We start from the raw sequence: 18877 nt of genomic DNA, 5'->3' as shown, positions 1-18877 counted from the left end.
ACTACAGCAATATAAAAAGGCCAAGATTCAGTAGATCCAAAAAGCTATTTTAAGCATGCCCAAAAACATGGATTGTCTTTTTTCCTTTGTAGAGAAGGAATCATTTTATGTTTTAAAATGGTATGTAATGTGGGATTGAGCAAATGAGTTGCTGCTGGTGCCTCCAAACAGATCCTTTGCAAAATCTTGAAGAGCTACTCCCAGTCAGTACAGACAGTACTGATCCAGAAGACTACTATCTTGACTTGGGTTACAGTAGCTATGTATATTAATACTATTCAAGAAATACAAGCTTAACACTGTCTTGGATGTGCAGAGCAGCTTGAGAGCCTTAAGGAGTATAAAATGGTGTATCAGAACAAAGTGTCATAGCTAGAGAATCCTTCTGAAACATGACAATCTGTGTCTCTGCTTGAAATTTCATTCAAAAAGTTAATGTGTGCAATTTATATTTCAAAAGGTGGTTGATGCCATCACCATAGAAACATAGAGAGCAAGTCAGAAGTGTCCTCCATCTGACCCCTGACTCCAGCCATCTCCACTCATGACACGCCCACCATGTGTATGTCCAGCCTATCCTTGAACACCCTCACCAATGGGGCTTCAACCACCCCCCGTGGTCCCAACTGTCAGGAAATATTTCCTGGCATCCAAACTAAACCTTGGTCCCCTGAGCTTTGCTCCACTGGAATGTACCCTGCCTTCCTCTGCAGGGGAGAACTAGTTTCTACCCACCTCTGTGTGAAACCCCCTTACATACCTATATGTCACCACAGACTCCCCTTGGAGTCTCCTTTTCTCCAGGCTGAAAAGTCCCAGTCCCCTCAGTCTTGCCTCATACGGCTTTCCCTGCAATCTGGCCACCATCCTTGTGGCCCTATGCTGCACCATGTGGTACAGAAGAATGCTCTTAAGAGAAACAAGACCCATTCCCCCTTCTATGCCCAAAGCTACTTATGTAGTTCTTTGGGTCCTGGCTATGCCATGTTTTAATGAACGGTGAACTACTTTATGGTCCTTATCAAGCCACCATGGGTAAAGAGGCCACAAGCACTACTGCCTGTGGTAGTGGTAATTTTAGCGGGGAATTTGCACCTGTGGGTCACAGTTGCTACCAGTGTAATTATGGGTGAGTAACCTCCCCACAAGCAAGCTAGGGGAGGCCTATCAAGAAAATACTTCTGGGAGCTTCTAAAATCTGGAATCAGGTCTGGTCATGAAGACTGTGAGAAGGATTCTTTCTCAAGTATATAGTACCTAATTCTAGAAGGCTCCAGAGCCCTTAGATTGGACTGCATAGAATATAGCTCAGATAATCACAGAATGGAGTCTGCTTGCTTTTCCTAATTATTTCCTGACTAATTCAGAAAAATGCACGTACAGTTGGATCCACACTTAAATTAATCATGACTAACCCATTTTTCCAGTGGGTCTGGTTTTAAGTATGACTTTGTCTGGATCATGCTTATATTACTTAGGCTACATTTATTGTCATTATAGTAAAAAATATAGCCCAGTGTTTATGGTTATAATATTGAGAAATGTAAAAGGACAATTCCATTACACAATAATAATGAGATTCATTTGGAGGGGGTTGAGTAGTGAAAACAGGATATTTAAAATTGCATATTAAAGTTTGAGAAAGATAGGATATAGAGTTTTTTGAAAGATGGGGTACAGAATTGAGGGGGAAATCATAGTTTCATGTATGCCTACAGTTAACTTACAGCAAAGATAAATCTGGAAATCATTGCTGGCATATAGTAATAATCAGATTTTTAACCAAAGTGAATTCTCACTAGTGTGAGCAGAAGAAAAATTCATTCCAATACCCCTTTCTCTAGTGAAGGATAATAATAAATTGAGCCAGTTAAGCCAGATGTATTGTAGCCCTTTTTGTCTGACCTATATAGTATCTCTTTCAAATATTTCCAGAGCTGCTTCTATACATAGTAAAAATGGTACATTTTTTGCTTCCTCTATTCCTCTTCCACTGGTCTCTTTTGGCCTTTGAAGGGTTATTTGAAAAGCCCATTAAACTAACTGACATACAAAGATGACTCTGTGCATCTGGATGCACATTGAATTAGTTGTGCAGTTGCTTCACTCCATCCATCTCATAAATCATCTTACCACATCACTTGAGAAGTTTTGAAAGGAAGATTGCTAAATAATGAAGAAATCCTGAGCTAACTGGGTGGGAGGCAAAGCAGTCACAGAGCTGATTCTGCACATGGACCCTTCAGTGCATTTCCGCACTTCTTTATTTGATTGTATGGAATGACCCTGTGTTAATTAAATACAGGCCCACTATCCCAAAAGAGGCATGAGGTGCTAGATTAATTGTTCTGCTGAAAATTGGGAGTTTTTTGTTTCCAAGAAAAACATTGCTTGAACATTCACTTTTCAAAGCAAATAGCTAATTTCAGATAATTTGGTTTTGCATGTTCCACCTTATTGCATGTGAGGATAACCCTCTGCTTTACAGATCTGATGGTTAGCATGAATAAATAAATTCTGCTGATGTACTTCAGCACAGCTCCATATATTTCCTTCTTATTTTATTCTTAAGCTTTATATCTACCAGTATTCTCTCCTGTTTGATACATTTGCAATAATAAATGGTGACAAAAAAGCATGAACAGAAAGCATTCATAGAATCATCAGTTGTGTTCCTGTCTTCCCTCCTTGTTCATCTTGATATTTGTAAGCCTGATATCAGTGGTACTTCATAATGTGTGTCACAATGTGAGAACATTTTGTTTTTCTGCTCAACAAGTAATGTGAAATGCTTTTCTTCTGCAGATGTGGAAGCTAAACCAGAAAACAGAAATTCAAAAAGCAGGTCTAGGGAGCAACAAAGCTCCTAGTTCTATTATCCCCCCTACATGAGATGTGGGCCACGTGGTGAGTTTTCCACCCAACATGTAAATGAGATTGCTTTCATTTACAGAGGGGAAAAAACTAACATGATTTACAAAAACGAACAAGTGCACATTGCATTAACAGTTGTCGATATTGCTTGCATTAAATGGCTTGCTATCTTGCTTACTGTTCGAGCCAAACCAGAGTATGACACTTAGTTGTATCCATCCAAGTGAGGAGTGTCCAGTCTTCTTTTCAACCTGTTCACTTTTCCCCATAGACACCTCCAAAAATTAGATCACTGTATATAGAATAGTGAGTTTTTATCTGAAAAGTGATTTACCAATGCTCACTTTGTGCATCTTGAGTGACACTGTGCTGTTATAAAACTTCTATAAACAGAGCTCCTATTTATCTCAGTGTCTGAGAAACCAACAGTTCTAAGTATATATAGAGAGTCATTCTCTCAGGATTTGATTGACATTCCTTAAGAAGAAACTACAGATGAACTCATTGTGTTTAAAATGGCAAAGTGACATATGATCATGAATGGCCGTGAATACCCCACAGTTAAAAATTTAAAAATCCACACCAGGAAATCCAGATTCTTTGCCAAGAAAAGCTGGATCCTACAAACTGTATAAATTAAGTATACTACTACTTATGGCTACCATTTTAGTGCTTATAGCTGTCATTCATTACAGTATTGCATAATATATTCTGGCCTAACTAGTTAGGATAAGGAAACAGAAGCATGCAGGGTATTTTCCTAACATTGGAAAAGTTGTTCAGCCCCTCCTCTTCCACTTTCTCCTTAAAATGCACATGCGTACACCTGCAACTGCATATTCCAATTCTAAGAACTAGTAACTTTAGTTCAAAAGTAATATACAGTGAATTTTCTAGCAACACAATTCTGTCCCCATTATCACCATCTATGCTTTCTTTACATAGAATTGCAACATATGCACAGTCCTGCATATGATGCATATAAAAATATTGGCAGGGAAAGTAAAAGACAGGGTTGCATCCTATTGTATCCATACACTTGTGCAATGCACCATTTGTACAATCAAGATTGTGCTGTTGGAAACAACCTGCAATGAACGAAAGCACTTGTTTCTAGAAAGGGGCAAGTCAGTAGAGGTTGTAGAAGACTGCTCTGCTGTTCTTTCCCAATGCAAAAACCAACATTTCTGCTTTTTTGGGGTTATTTTTAGACGTGTAAAAGCCTTTTTGCACAAGTAGTGAGTCCAGCAAATGCAGATAGAGTGGTTATACTGCCCTTAGGTTCCAGTCCTATACACAAATAAATCACACTGCATACAGTGGCAATCATTTCTGCTTAATCCATGGCAGTGTACTAAGTGGCAGTGTACTAAGTGCTCTGTGATACCTAGAGGATGCCATTTTATAATATTTGCTTCTGGCATTCTGTCTTCTTTCTTATCGTTGCTTAAACCATTTCTATTGTGTCCTGCTAGCTCTTCTAATTACTTTTTATATCTCTCCTATATCTTTATACTTTTCTTATGTTTTCTTTCTTCTCTTTCTACTTTTCAACTGAACACAGAGAGAAAAGTGTCCTTCAGTATCTCAGTGTGAAGCCTTTATTTCTGAAGTAACAAGGAATCCGGCTATAGGAATCATGTTTAAAAAAAAAAGTTGAAATTTTTTACAGGCCTACATGAATAGAGCAATCAAGAAATACACATCTTTCCTTGAATCAAGGAACTGTACTGGCATCTCCTGCTGAATTTTTTAAAAGACAGACTATATTGCACATTGCACTGTTAAGATCTACTGATAAGGGACAATTTTCATCTCTCTAAAGACCAAGGGTTGTGCAGTCTCAAGAATTTCTCCAGGAACCCAATTACTGCTTTCTTCCTTTATCAACTTAGTTGCCATTTGCTTCTGCTGATATTTGATTCTGTAAATCTGAAATGGGAAAAGGCTGTAGTATATTGTGGAATTCGTTGTAAATACAGGTAAAAAAAAGGAGCCTCACAAGCATATTAGCACTTCTCAGCCTTACTGGGTTTGCATAATTTGCATGATGTTACTCTTTGCAAGACAAGACTCTGCTGTTTATTTGGATGCATATTGCAAGACAAAATGGTTAAATACCTGAAAACATAACTGAACTCTTAATTCACACTCCACATTCATCTATGTTTTCTACACAACGATACTACATAACAATACCCCAATTTTTGGCAGAAAAAATGATGGAAAAAGTATTGCTGGAACTTTCTTTGTCAATAAAACCATTTGTGTTTTCAACAAATGCCAACTCTAGAATAAAATGTGTACATTAAACATGTATTTTTAATTTGTAATTTTTGTTTTGAGCTGGTTATGATTTTAGAAGTTTTATGGGGAAAGACCATCATAAATGTCATAATCAGCCTTTTTCAATTCATTCCTTTTATTAGATCTCTTGCACCCTGTTACCCTGTATTTGTTCTTTATAATTTTATAATCATTATGGTTAATGTGGTTGGTACTCGCTAAATCTTTGTGTGTACTTGTGTGTGTGTGTGCGTGTGTGTTAAATTCTTGCAAAGAGCACAAGAAGATAGATTTGGTTAATCCTTAGAAATGTACATGAAGTTCTCCTGGTTTATATTACTTTTTAAACCTTATTTTCTTACATGTCACTAAATATATTAATTATATTTCTACAAGTATCAAATTTAACCTCTTGCGTTTCATTAAACTTTGATAATACATACACATGTAGTTACCTTTAATCCCATCGCACTTTATTTTTATCTTAACAAAGATGTTCTCAAGTAAAGTTATAGTATGTTCAAAATCCTACTGATTTGGACCAACTGCCTGTTAGATCAAACACAGTTTAAAAAAAACATGTTATTTCAAACATGTTATTTCATTCAACATGCAAAATATGCATTAGAAGTCATCAGGCCTTTGATGACCATCACTAATGGGATTTTGAATAAGTCAGAAGTCTGCCTCCTCTGATGGCAAATGGACAGCATGCTGCAAAGTCTTACATGTAAACACACCAGGGACCAGATAGGCAGAGCTGCTTCCAACCCTCTATCCAGTCCTGGGAGCACCACGTGTGGAACCGTGTCACGCCCATAACAGTGACCAGCAGGGCTTGTGCAGTGAGCAATATAACAGATACAGTCGCCACCGAGCTGGCAGTCAGGTGACCCAGGCCTCTGCCCTCCCTCACAAATGGACTAATCACAGCAAGAATATGTGGAGGGCTTGTTCAGCTGCTGCCTACTTCCATCCCCCTGCATGAGATGACCAGGCTGCAACCATAAGTTGATAACTCCTCAGTCTTAATGTACCTATGGTTAAGGTTTTGCCAGAACAACATGTAAACATGAGGCTTGCCGTGTGTGGTACATTTTCATTGATTGTTAAAATGCGGAGAATGGGAGAGAATTGATAATTAGGCATGAGAAGGTCATAGAGAATTTAGTTAACTCTGTTAGAAAATTCTGTTGCATAACATAATCACACCAGCAGCCATTCTTACCTTGGTGTAGCTCACACAGACCACCCCACCCCACCCCACCCCACCCCACCCCATCCCATGTGTATGTTCTACAAAAGTTATGGGATCCTCCCTGGTGGAACAACTCATTCAGGGAAATGGTTTCTGGCTGATCAGATTGGCCAAAGGCAGACACCACAACAGAAGTGGATCTGACCCTAAAAGAACCTTCAGAGAGTGAGTAAAGGTGCAGGCTCATTTTTCATACGTACCCACATAATTATTGATTAGAGTGAAAGACCTGGGAATTTGAAAGCAGTTTCTGGAGTGATGAACACAAAGTAATCTCTCAAGGGCCATGTCCCATGAACTTCTGAGCACCTTCATTTCTCACAAAAGTGCTCTGGAAATTGGGCAGGGTAACCCCTTCACACAATCATATTTTACCAAATTAATAAATTTGAACAAATGTATCTGCATTTTATCATAGGCATCTAGGTGGACATCTACCTAGATCCACCTAGATATCTACCTGTACATCTAGTTGGGCATCATTCTGCTCTTTGAAGAGCTGAAAACTGAGCTAAGGACCAAATCACATGTCTGTGTGGCATGTTATTTGTTTACATCAACTTGTCCTGTGCATCCTTTAGTTTTATTTAGTAGAGGAAATATCCAAAGGCTCCCAGAGAGGCTAGCAATTGTTTGAAGATTATAAAGCAATAAGATAGTAAAAACAGCACAGCAGATGGACAATGGGTAGTATCCAAGTCTGGACCAGCACAAAACAGATTATGTTGTACTAGCAAGGAGACAACTCTTAATAGCATTAGGTGGTATGATGAATTTTGTGGGAAATTACATTGTATCTGCTAATGCTATTAACAATGTACCAGAAATCTCTTAAACCAGTGCAACATAGTTTGTCAGAAGTTGTGTCAGCTTGGATATTGTACCATGTCAGTACCAAACCAGATTAAAGCTTGAATGTACAAAGCCAAGGGTGGCTACATAGTTCAACCAGTGCTGTTAAGAGAGGAACCACCCTGAAAAAGCTTTGCAATGTCAAGGCCTTTTCGTTCGTCTCACCCCACCCTAGGTCACAGCAATCCTTACTTTCTAAGTTAGGGTAACCTGGAAAAGGATAATCCTAATATCTAGGCCTAAAATTGTATACATGCAGATGATACATAGCCAGCACGACAAATCCGCTTGCTTTGTTTGAACTGATCTCAAAGAGCCAATGTCCAGTTCTGCTGTTTTGTCAAGACCTTTCCGGAACAATCATGTACTTTTCATGCATTTACTAGTCTTCTGATTGACCAAACCTATTTTCTTAAGATTTGCACCTTTTTGAGCTTTGCACTTGTCTTAAATACCCATGTGTTTTGGCTTAAGAACTTACTTCAGAGGCATGCTACCTTTCTATGGGCAACTTTGTGAGCATCATCCAGCTAGAACTTCTCTTGAGCAGGTGTACTATTAGGTTAAGTGGAGTTGTGCAACAGCATCACTTTATGCAAAGCTTGCCCTAGAGAAATTAATAGTGGATCATGCCTTTTGTAATGTACCTATATTTGCACATTACATTGCCTGGGTTTAGTACTACAGGTTAAGTTTTCTAGTGTGTGTATATGCTTTAGCATAATTCTCCATGTAAAAAAATTAAATACAATCTTCCCTTAACCAAACCTAAATCATTGATCTTTCTGAAAGGACAAGGCTTATAGGCTGCAAATAATTTGTCTCTGTAGCTCATTCTCCACAAACTTAGTCATTTGTTCTGTGTAAAGCCAGACACTTTTCATGAAAGCTTAATGAAAAACAGACCCTGGATTTTCTGCAGAAGAACCAAACCTCTGTATATTTTTAGCTTCCCTTTCCAGCACTCATTGAAGAATATAAACTGACCTCCATGAACTCCTTTTCTGAATTGAAGAAAACAATTTTTAGCCAATCTCTTTTCATTTCAATTTTCATTACAGTTTACACAGTTTATATATTTACTATTTTTAAAAGATTAATAAAATATCTAACAGTGTCAGGATGTGTCACTTCACCATCCACTATCCCAGCACCTTTAGGACTAAATGCAAGGGCTTTTTCACTGCACATGGCAATATCCTGCAAAATGAAAGTTGCAGTTCTGTTGTGATACAATTAAATATTTTCCACTCTGCTGCTGCTGTTGCTAAGGTTACAATCGCCATTTCCAGAATGTGTCGTTTCTTAAAATGCTTGTGTTCTGAGAGACATTACAGCTCCAGCAGTGGAGCCACTGTAAGTTCTCTGGTGTATGTGTGCGTGTGTGTATGTGTGTAGCTCAAGTATTGTTAAGAATGGAACTGCCTTAAAAGGAAGAGCACCTGGGTGCGACACAATCTTATTTAAACACTGTTTTACAAAAGCTGTTGTTGAAAGCTGTAGTTTTCCTTTCTTATACTTATTAAGGAGTTTTGTAATGTTTGCCATTGTACACTACTTAATTATGTTATTAAAATCCAAGCCAAATAACTAATCAACTTGCTCTGGCTCTTTTTTCCCTTCCCAAGAAGCCTTAATTGGGCTTCCAAGAGATCAGAAACTATTTGAAAACACCTGTGTAGAGTTAGGGGAAGTCAAGTTAATTACCAAGTATTGTGTTCAAACATGTCATTTTTTTTCCATTACTGGAATCCAGAAGCAGTCAAATAGCATTCTTTATTGCTGCCTCAGTGTGTCCTTAATATTTGCACCAGAGGGCTAGGAAATCTTCCAGTGCAGAGTTTCAGGCAGCCCAGAAGGCTGGGGTGGGGGGCCAAAATGAAGAAAGCTCTGCAATACATTAGATTTAACCCTAAGGATCCATATTAGGTAGAAGGTAAATGATCAAATATAGGCAGGATCTTCTTGAACTGGGGTATGTTGAGCCACATGCAGTAGTGAGATACTGTGAATATTTATAATGACCCCCTTTTTAAAAGAATAGCAGAGTAGCTTGAGTGGAGCAATAAAGTGCTTCCTCACATCTTGTGGCAGTGAATATCTTAAGTTGTGCATTGTAGAAATAGCTGCTGGTTTGGGTGGTTTTAAAATGATCAGATGGATAGAAGAGTCTATCAAGTTATTAAGCATGGCATTGAAAGCCTTTCGCTGAGCTACAGAGATGTTTGCAGACAAGCACAAACCATCTTAGACAACTGATGGTTTACCATAGAGTAGGGCTGTGCTTTAGGGGAGACTGAAACACACATGAGCCAGAGTCTCTCCAGGCTTTATTCGTGCAGCCCCAAACAAGGATTTGGAGGTACATTTTGTGCAGGCCCACAATCAACAGATGAATGAAAACTGCCTTGGGAAATCACCATGGCTCACTAAAAGAGGACTGTGGAGAATGGATAATATTGGTGGCTATTTTTAAGGTTTCTGAAGTCTGAAGGCTAATTGCAACAGTGAAAGGATGTACTGAAATAGTTGTTGCTGTACTTGACTGGCAAGACTGAAACTGCAGAAGAAATGACTGCTACCGAAGTACTGCAGCTTGAAGCAAGCCTGCTTAAGGAGTCCTTGACTTGGCACAAAAGTAGCCTTGCTCACCAAGATTCTGGGTTTGGAAGTCACCAGAATCAGGATGCTGCATTTTCAGGCTTAATTATATCAAATCATATTTGATGAAGGACCAATTGGCAAATCTGTAAGTGCATTGCACTACAGTAATTGGATTTGTTTTCAGTCAACGGGTGCCCCAGCTGCTAAGAGAACCTGCTAAGTCAGTTTGCAACATGCATCAAATGGCTTATCATCTGTATATCACTGTTTGGAGCACTAAATAACAGGAACATCTTTCTGTGTGCTTCCAAGTATTCAGTGAGCATCTGTCCATGATAGCTGTGAACCACCCAAAAAGCTTCAGCTATTGAGCTGTATAGAAATATAATGAAATAAAAATGGGACTTTTGAGATTTTAAAGCAAACTGTTCTCAGATGGCAGGTGACCTAGCCCAGCCCATTATTTGATTTGCTGTCTTCTCTCTCCCCCCACTCCCAATTCCTTATGGCAGCGGCTATTAGCAACCAGCAAATTTTGTTACAATGCCACATACGAATACAGCCAGGACTGGAGTTCCAGTAAGGACTGTACTGCACAAAATAGAGGTAAACAAAGGCTTGGAAAGCTGGGAATGAGCTTGTGTATATGAGCAACATTAAGAAATTCAGAATAATCCAAAGAAGAAATTGAACAGGCAGGACATGGTTTAGCTCTACCATAATGACTCTCAAATGGTGGTTTGAGTCCCAGGAGCAGCCTGGTGAAAGGAGCAGTTTGCATAAGCAGGTATATGCAAGTATTCAGTCACTGGTACTAGCAACTGATTTCTCCATCTCAGCTTCATAGAATCATAGTGCTGGAAGGATCCAGGGGGCCCAACCCCCTGCTAAGTGCAGAACTCCTCATTAAACTATCCTTCTCAGATATCTGTCCAATTGCATCTTGAATGCCTCTGGTATGGGAGAGCTCATAATCTCCCTAGATTATTGGTTCCATTGATGCACTGCTCTAGCAGTCAGGAAATTTTTTTCCTGGTATCTAGCCAGAATTTGGCTTCCTGTAACTTGCACCTGTTATTCCGTGTCCTGCAGTCTGGGATGATTGAGGAGATCCTGTCCTTCCTCCTCGTGACACCTTTCAAGTACTTGCAGGCTAAAGGGTGTTGAAAAGTTCATTGATTTATTGCATGCATCCTTCCTTCGTGGTGAATATATTGTAAGGGCAAATGCTTAGAGAAATAATTTTCTCCTCTGTCTCTGTCTAACCTGATAAGCCATTCCAACTCACTGAGTGTGCCCCTATCACTAGGGAAACCTCTCCCAGGGACATCCTTCAGTTTTCATTTAGTGCTAAGGGTGAAAGGAAAGAACTGAATGGGAAGGGGGGACTTTTGTGGGACATGAAGGAACACCAACTCAAATAGTGAGCTCTCTCCCCAATACTGAGTGAGCCAGCCCTCAAGATTGGGATCTTGAAATACATATGTTTCTCTTTCAGACAAACTACACATTAATGATATATTCTTGTTTTGTTCCCTCTGTAATTTGGGGCTTCAATATTCTTTGGCGCATCTGTCAATCCTACTTCCAGCTTAAGTGTCAGAAGAAACAGGCAAATGATTTAGAAGAAATGAAAAATGTGTTTGGTGGGTCTCGAGACAATAAAAAGCTTGGAGGCCTTACACTTGAGTCACAGCACTAGTCCTTCGAATCTCATTTGTGGCTCTCTGGAAGAGAACGTTCCCTCTCCTGTTAGCCAGGTTTCTTTTTCAAGTGGCAGTATCCAGAACCATCTATGTATCTTTCAAATGATGCACTGTATCCCCTTTCTATAAACAGTTGTTGCTTGAGTCAAATTAGCTTTCTCAAGCACAACCTGAAAACAGCAGTAAATTGTCTAACTAAAAGGCAACTAATGTTGGAAAATACTAGACAAGTAATAGTTATCTTTATTGGATACAAAGCACTGAATTTTTTTTTGGATTTTTAACACAACTGCCAAGGCTTGCATATGAAAATGATGCTGTTAACCTACTTGTCATTTTCATCAAAATGTACAATTATAGGTTCATGGCCTGTGGATCTCAGAAATTTTAAGAAGTCATCTGGATGCAATCCCATGGTTGCTGCATTTGTCATTGGGTGAAAATACAGCTTCTCATGACCACCTTCCACAAAGCCAGCATCCAACACAAACTTTACATCTCCCTGATCACAGAAAAGAGCTAAGGGGGTTGCACAACCCTGGGCAACTTTTAGCTTGTCCAACATGGTTGCTTCATCAGCAAAACGTAGATTACCACTTCCAACACCCAGTTTCTTCGCCAAATCATTTAAGTTGACCTGTCTGTCATGCAGAACTGTCACCAACCAGAAACCTTTTTTCTTCTTATCTTTAAGGAAAAGGTTTTTGCTGTGTGCTCCCTTCAAATGCTGTACATAAGGCATCATTTCTTCAACTGTGAACACCTAGAAGAGATAATTGGAACAGCATTACTCTTCCTTGAATGATTTACTTGCTGCCCCATCTTTTTTGATGAAATGTTGGCAGCCATCCGTGGAACTTCGACTATGCAAGCCTCAGTGGAAATTTTCACTATGCAGCAATCTTACGCATTTAATTGGGTACACACAGAAGTTCTGTTCATATTTATATAACATTTATTTTAAAAGCTACTGTCTCACTTTTTCCACCAGTTGGACTCAAGATCTACTAGCAAACTGAGCATCTTAGGCTTCATATTGAAATTCGTGTATGGTAACTAGTTTAATAACTAGTTTATACAGACGCCTCTTGATTCTTTCAGTTTCTCTAGGTAAATTCACATGTGCAATGTCACAGACTAGATGGGGCTGTTGCTCTGTGCTTAGCGAAGCAGAAGAGCCCATTAAAATAGAAAGGCAATGGGAAGGGTGATAAAAGTGGATGCTTTTTTAAAAATCCACAAAAACGCATCAGTGATGGGCATTTCATTTTTGTTTCTTACTTCAGTTTTTGTGAGGGCCAAGAAAAGGTGAAGCAGAAAGGAGCAAAGCTGAAAGAGAAAAGAAAACTCTGTGCATCTTTTTGTATTCTCATACTAGGACTGAAATCTTACACCCACTGGATAGGTAAATAAAGGAAATTATGCAATAAAAAAAGATAAGACAAGCTTCAGAGATTTAATGAGATAAAGACAAGTTTCAGAGATCACAGAAAGCTTCACCCAATAGTTCAGCATGGGTTGTCACTGAACCAAGATGAGTTATCATATTGAACAGGTTCACACGACATTTCAAGCAAGGGTGGGGGGTTCCCATGACTGGTGGTAACTTAACACATGTCCCTCAAATTCCTCAAACTGTGGGGGGGGGGTTGCCCTCCCATCCTCCCTCTCATCACACAGCAGCCCAGCATCTCCCACAAACAAGATCTTCCATTGCTATCTTGTTCCTTATCAGCCTCAGCTGCCTCTTCCTGACTGGTCTGCTAACGTTTTGAGGTGGGTTCCCCTCCTTCCCCTTCTCGCCTCCATCTCTTTAACACTTCCTGGTCAACCCAGACCCCCCTTTTTTAACATAACAGTAAGTGCTCCTGAAGTGACTCCTCTAGTCCCCCTATGTGCATTCACCTGCTTTCCTCCTGTTTCAGAAAGTAACAGGGTGCCAGTCACAGCGCTCAGCCAATAGCAACAAAGCAAATGAGGACATGTGTTGCTAGGATGCTGTGTGTAGTAGAAATCGGTTGCCTAGAGTAACCAATCTGCTCCTTTCATGGAAATCTCCTGCTGCTCTTTTCATGGAAATCTATGGTATCTTTTCATCAGTCATGGTAAGCAGACAGACAATCATAATAAGCAGTAGCCCTACAACAGACCACTGTTTTTCATGGTTTCCAGGTCTGAAACAAACTCTGGTGCTACACCGTGACTGAGTCTGGACAAAACAACAAACCCAAAGTGGTAACCAAGTTCACTTAACATGTCATGCCAACCCACTGCCCTCCTGCAGGATTACTTCTTTATGGCGACATAACCACCTCGACAGGCTACCACTTATTTGTAGTCAAACCTAGATGAGACAATAAGCCCAAGGGAAGCACAAAAGTTTACCAAGCCGTTTGGCAAGAGGGACAGAAAGCCTTGCTGCTCCTGACACATTTCCATGGAGTTTCAATGACAGCTACCCACAGTGCCTAAGTGGTACCTTGAAGAGCTACCAACCGTTTCCTCCATTTCTGCTGCATACTGCCTGCCAGAAGCCCTGTCTGAGGTTGAGGATGTGGAAGGCAGCAGCACCCCAGCCTCACTCCATCTTGTTACAGGCCAGCAGGAAAAAGAAGGTAGCTTCAGTAGCTCCCTCTTCTCACCAATCAAAAACAGCAGGTAGAGCTGGCAGGAAGGGGAGCTAACTTCTCTTCCCCACCAGCTCTGCCTGCATTTCAGGCAGGGGATGAGCTGTGTTCCCCTGTTCCTCCTCTCCAGATCCTAGATAATGCAGCTTGCACCAACAATTGGTGCATCATGCAGAGACGACTCCCTGCGTGCGGGTGCTGAGGTGCCCTTCAGGCAGGCTGCAGGTCAGGCAGTGAGGGAAGAGAGAGGAAGGCCAGGGGCATGTAGCTCAACCTCTCTGCTGGAATCGGCAGCAGGAAGCCTCCGGCAGCTACCTAAAGGTGCTGGCTGGACATTCCCTCAGAAGAGGGGAGGAGGTTCCTAGGGACCCCTGCTGTGTTCTGTATCTGTCAGGTACATTATGGTTCATGGAGCAGTCAAGTCAGTTGGGATCTTCAGAGCAGATGTTGTCTCATTTCCCTTATTGGTCCCCAGGGACAGAGGAAGGGGAAGGAAGCGCCTCAAGATTAACCAGAAAAGTTCATTACATGTAAAGATTTTACTGGACCAAGACGAAGATCATCCAACCCATTGTATTCCCATTCACAATGCACGGGTGTAAAAGCTGGACAGTGAAGAAAGCTGACAGGAAGAAAATGAATGCGTTAGAAGCATGGTGATGAGAGAGAGCTTTGCAAATACTCTGGACAGAGGGACAGATAAGTGGGTCCTAGATCATGCCAGAACTTTCCCTAGAAGCAGAAATGACAAAACTGAGGCAGTCATAGTCTGGACACAACATGAGAAGGTCAAACTCCCTGGAAAAGACAATCATGCCAGGGAAAGTGGAAGGCAGAAGAGATTGACTGACTCCATAAAGGAAGCCAGAGCCTTGAATGTAGAACAGCTAAGCAGGTATATCATGGATAGGCCGTCTGAGGGGGCTGTCATTCATAGGGTCGCCATAAGTTGGAGACAACAAGTCCCATTCAGGGACAGTGAAAAGATCTTGCACTCAAGCCCACAAGACCAAAAGAAAAAAAAGCACAAACTTGTGAAAGAGAATTCACACATGCTCTGAAATCTGAATCCTAAGTCTTTAAAGGGTATCTTCTCCTAAGGATACACCTACTGTTAAAAAGAGAGGTAGAGTCTGGCGAAAGGAGGGCATTTGATTTCATTGAAGCTCAAGCAGAAATATTCGGAGAGGTGTGGGGGGGGGGAGCAGCTGAAGCATATGCGGGCCAAAAGGCGTCTGGCACGCGGTGGGGAGGGAGGTGGCGTGGATCAGATGCAGCAGAGATGCTCAAGGCCCCCGTGCCCCGTGCTGCATTTCCCCAAGGGCCCGGGGGCCGCGGGGTGGTGGGGCAGAGGCCTCCCGGAGATTCGGGGCTCCGACCGAACGGCGCAGGCTCCAGCCTAGTAGGCCCCGCCTGGCCCCGCCCGGGTCCCTGCGGCCGCACCAAAGCTCACTTCGGAGCAGCCTGCCCGGGACCCCGCCGTAAAGGCTCCACGTGGCAGCCCGCCCGCCCGCACTCACTTCGGGGTGCTCCACGCAGAGCGGCTGGATGCCCAGGCCGCGCAGGCGATCCTCCAGCGCCCCGCGCAGCCCCGCGCCCGTCTGCTCCTGCTGGGGCGCGGCCATGGCTCCGCAGGCCCCCGGTCGCCGCCAGCGGGCTCTCCGGCGCGCTCCGGGAGAGGAGGAGGAGGAGCCGCCGCCGCCGCCGCCGCCGCCCTTCCCCTTCGCGGGCTCCCGCCAGCAACGCGAACCCGGAAGAGAACAGGATCGGGAAGCCCTTCGGTTCGCTTTTGGCTCAGCCGAGCGCCTTTAAGATGGGCTCCACTACAACACCCATTATCCCCAGCCGGTGTGGCCACGGGGGTGAAGGAAGCTGCATTGTCACTACTGCTGTTATTTCATCTTTATCGCCCGATAGCCAGCCATCTCTGGACGGTTTACAGCAGCTGTGCTGTGTTTTCTTCAACGCGTTGTAATTTTGTCCCAGGATGCCTTTTAACCATCTTGGCTGGCGCCGGTGACAGCTGAAGTCCAGAGCATTGGAAGAGTAACTAGGCTGTCGGGGGCGGGTAGCTTATCTAAGTGGGCTGCCTCTGCCTCGGTTTTCATTCTTAATCTGGTCAATGGCTGCTTTGGGAGGGTGGTATCAGGGCGGAAGGGTTAAGAAAGCCAGTGTGGTGTAGAGGTTAAGAGCGCAGGACTGGGACTCGTGCGACCTGAGTTCTAGTCCCTGCTCAGCCATGGAGCCACCTGGGTGGCTTTGGGCCAGTCACAGACTCAGCCCAACTCACTTCACAGGGCTGTGATCATGAGAATGCTGTGGAGTAAGCTGTCTTGAGTTCTTTGCAAGGAAAAAGGTGAGATAGAAATACAATAAATAATGCCAATCCCACCCTCCACCCTGTTCTCTATCTGCACCAGGATTCCTCAGATTAAAATGAGCTTAACACCAGATGTTAACTGCTAACTGCAGTCCTGTGCATGTTGGGCAGAAAACAGCTCCTGCAGAAAGGCCCTATAACCAGTAGGGCTTTTTGGCTAAACTCGGTTGCACCCTTACACGGTCCTCTATATGTGAGCTCAAAAGTGAGTCTGATAATTACAGTGGGTCCTATTTGTAACTATAAGGTCTGCCCTCCTGACCACCTCCTGGTCTGTCTGAAATAAGGGTCCAATCCATGGTATGTGTAAGTCCCACTGAAATGAATGGATATGCAGGGGAAATGACCTGATGAATTGGATCCTAAATGTTTTGGGGCTGTCCTGGAATGATGTGAGCTGGGCTTTACAAAAGGCTTCACTGAGCTGTTGAGAGCCACCAACTGTTCCAATGCAGGGCATTAACTGAAAATGGAATATATTAGCATACATTCTAAGGAAAAATGGATGTTAAGTTGAATGGCCTTAATTGTGCATTCACCCTTGTTTGGCAATGGGTGTCTATTTAGACTGCAAAATGAATTGCATTTTAGCTACTTAAGACAACAGCTGCTCTTAGTGTGTTCTATTTAATAAACCAATTATCTAACCAGCAAGCTCATAAGCAGTGGAGGTGTAATTCTAATCCTGTTAAAACATTTCTAGCAAGAAAGAGAGTTTTAGAAATATGAAGGAGGGGAGGCCACGAGGTAGGTTGAACAAAACCCTGCAAGGTAATATTTTAAGCTGACAAGACTGCTGATGTTTTACAGCAAGGCTTCTGGTAGCATAGGAACACAGAGAATAATAAAAGAGCCCTTGTTGTAAATATCTAAGAAAGATCGCTTGCTTCCTGCAGGAAATACAAAGCAAGAATATCTAAAGAGACCGTTGTCTTCCTGTCATCTGACGACCTCCAACAAGGGAGAGCCTGCCATCCCTTTAATTAACATATGCATTGATTTAAAAATATTAGTCTTGCTTCCTGCAGGAAATACAAAGCAAGAATATCTAAAGAGACCGTTGTCTTCCTGTCATCTGACGACCTCCAACAAGGGAGAGCCTGCCATCCCTTTAATTAACACATGCATTGATTTAAAAATATTAGTAAAACTACCAGCCCTATATGAGTTTAGCTTTTGTGACCCTCCAGTTGTTTCATCCTACAGCTCCTTGGTCAGTACAGCAGTGGGGGAACATGGGAGCTGCAAACCGAAAATCTGGAGGGCACAAACTGCCCGTCCCTGCTTTAGGTGAGCTGAGAACTCAAAGAAGCTGTGGCTGGGATTTAGGATTATATGAAGGGCTTGCATGAGCCTAGTGGAAAGAGTTAACTCCCAGTTGGACAGCGGGTGGACAGGGTCTTCACTTGCAGGCTGTGCCCTCTCCATTGTGCTGCTGCCAGTAATCTGGCAGGCATATTTTTCATTGCACCCGTTCCATTGTGTTGTCTCTGAAAGTAGCCTTTCTTAAAATGCCCTGCGGTAGCTGAACTGCACTATGCTAACCCAAGGACAGTTGAAACAGAAAATCTAGACTAGGATATAAAATGTAGGTGAAGGTGGCCCTACAAGCACTCGTAACCCCGGGCAGAAGGAAAATCATAGGTAATGTTGCCTGCCTTTGTTGAAAGTGGCTTTTGCCGCTGTGACATGTCAGTTGTCACCATATGTCTGCCGTCCTCACTGTCTCCCCACCCCATCCTGCTTCGGAGCTGCAGATGGCTGGATCTTTTCAATGAAACCCTTCCTGGCACTCATGACATATAGATTAGGAGGAATTCTAAGGCAGAAGCAGTGGTTTTTTAAATCGCCTTTGAAAACCCTTAATCCTCTCTCCCTCGCACTCACTCTCTCCCCTCCCTTGCTTTTCTTGTTAATGCTGTACTGGAAAACACAGGGCTAATCCCAACAGGCCTAGTGCAAGCAAATTGCCCTTTCACCCGTGGAGAATCAGGGCAATGAGCTGGCAAGCCCTAGAACTCAGTTCCTTGGCAGGAAAACAAATAAAAATAAATTGGGGCTTAAGACCATCCAGCAGGGCAACCCTATGCAAAAGGAAGCCCCAGTTATGCAGGGCTGGCCTCACTATCAAGTTGAGGGGGCTACCATCTCAAGCAGCAGGTTGGGAGAAGGTGCCGATGGACAAAGCCCAGGACCTCCTAATGTGGCCACAGTGGAAGGTGCTGTCTCCTTGGTAGGGCTGAAGCAAGATGTAACTGCCAGTTTGGTTGGCTCAGGACTGAGCAGTGGG

General features: G+C 42.5%; 2 protein-coding genes across 6 annotated transcripts in view; one reads left to right on the top strand and one right to left on the bottom strand.

The window, feature by feature from the left end:
- The window catches only part of CCDC88A (coiled-coil domain containing 88A), a 110063-nt gene extending 101199 nt beyond the window's left edge, over positions 1-8864 (top strand). For 4 of the 5 annotated variants that reach the window (XM_044429638.1, XM_044429637.1, XM_044429635.1 and 1 more), the window contains 2 exons: positions 2806-2907; positions 4439-8864. In XM_044429638.1, coding sequence (XP_044285573.1) covers positions 2806-2870 — 65 coding nt within the window. In that variant the 3' untranslated portion in view covers positions 2871-2907; positions 4439-8864. The remainder of the gene's footprint in view (positions 1-2805; positions 2908-4438) is intronic. The other variant, XM_044429636.1, reaches the window with a different exon arrangement.
- Positions 8865-11800: 2936 nt separating this feature from the next.
- LOC123023188 (prolyl-tRNA synthetase associated domain-containing protein 1-like) lies at positions 11801-15865 on the bottom strand. Its single transcript, XM_044429646.1, has 2 exons — positions 15728-15865; positions 11801-12343 (listed from the first exon to the last, which is right to left on the bottom strand). The coding sequence occupies exons 1-2, from the start codon at positions 15830-15832 to the stop codon at positions 11906-11908; spliced, it is 543 nt and encodes a 180-aa protein (XP_044285581.1). The 5' UTR covers positions 15833-15865; the 3' UTR covers positions 11801-11905.
- Positions 15866-18877: the final 3012 nt, after the last annotated feature.

Source organism: Varanus komodoensis, unplaced genomic scaffold, assembly GCF_004798865.1.
Source record: "Varanus komodoensis strain SLA01 unplaced genomic scaffold, ASM479886v1 scaffold2, whole genome shotgun sequence".
NCBI lineage: Eukaryota > Metazoa > Chordata > Lepidosauria > Squamata > Varanidae > Varanus > Varanus komodoensis.
This window is presented reverse-complemented; position numbering and strand designations above follow the sequence as displayed.

Excerpts from the sequence above, each read along its gene's own strand:
- LOC123023188 (XM_044429646.1), bottom strand. The coding sequence starts at position 15,832 with ATGGCCGCGCCCCAGCAGGAGCAGACGGGCGCGGGGCTGCGCGGGGCG. Across the intron at positions 12,344-15,727 it reads TCTGCGTGGAGCACCCCGAA|GTGTTCACAGTTGAAGAAAT; the intron begins GTGAGTGCGGGC and ends TATCTCTTCTAG.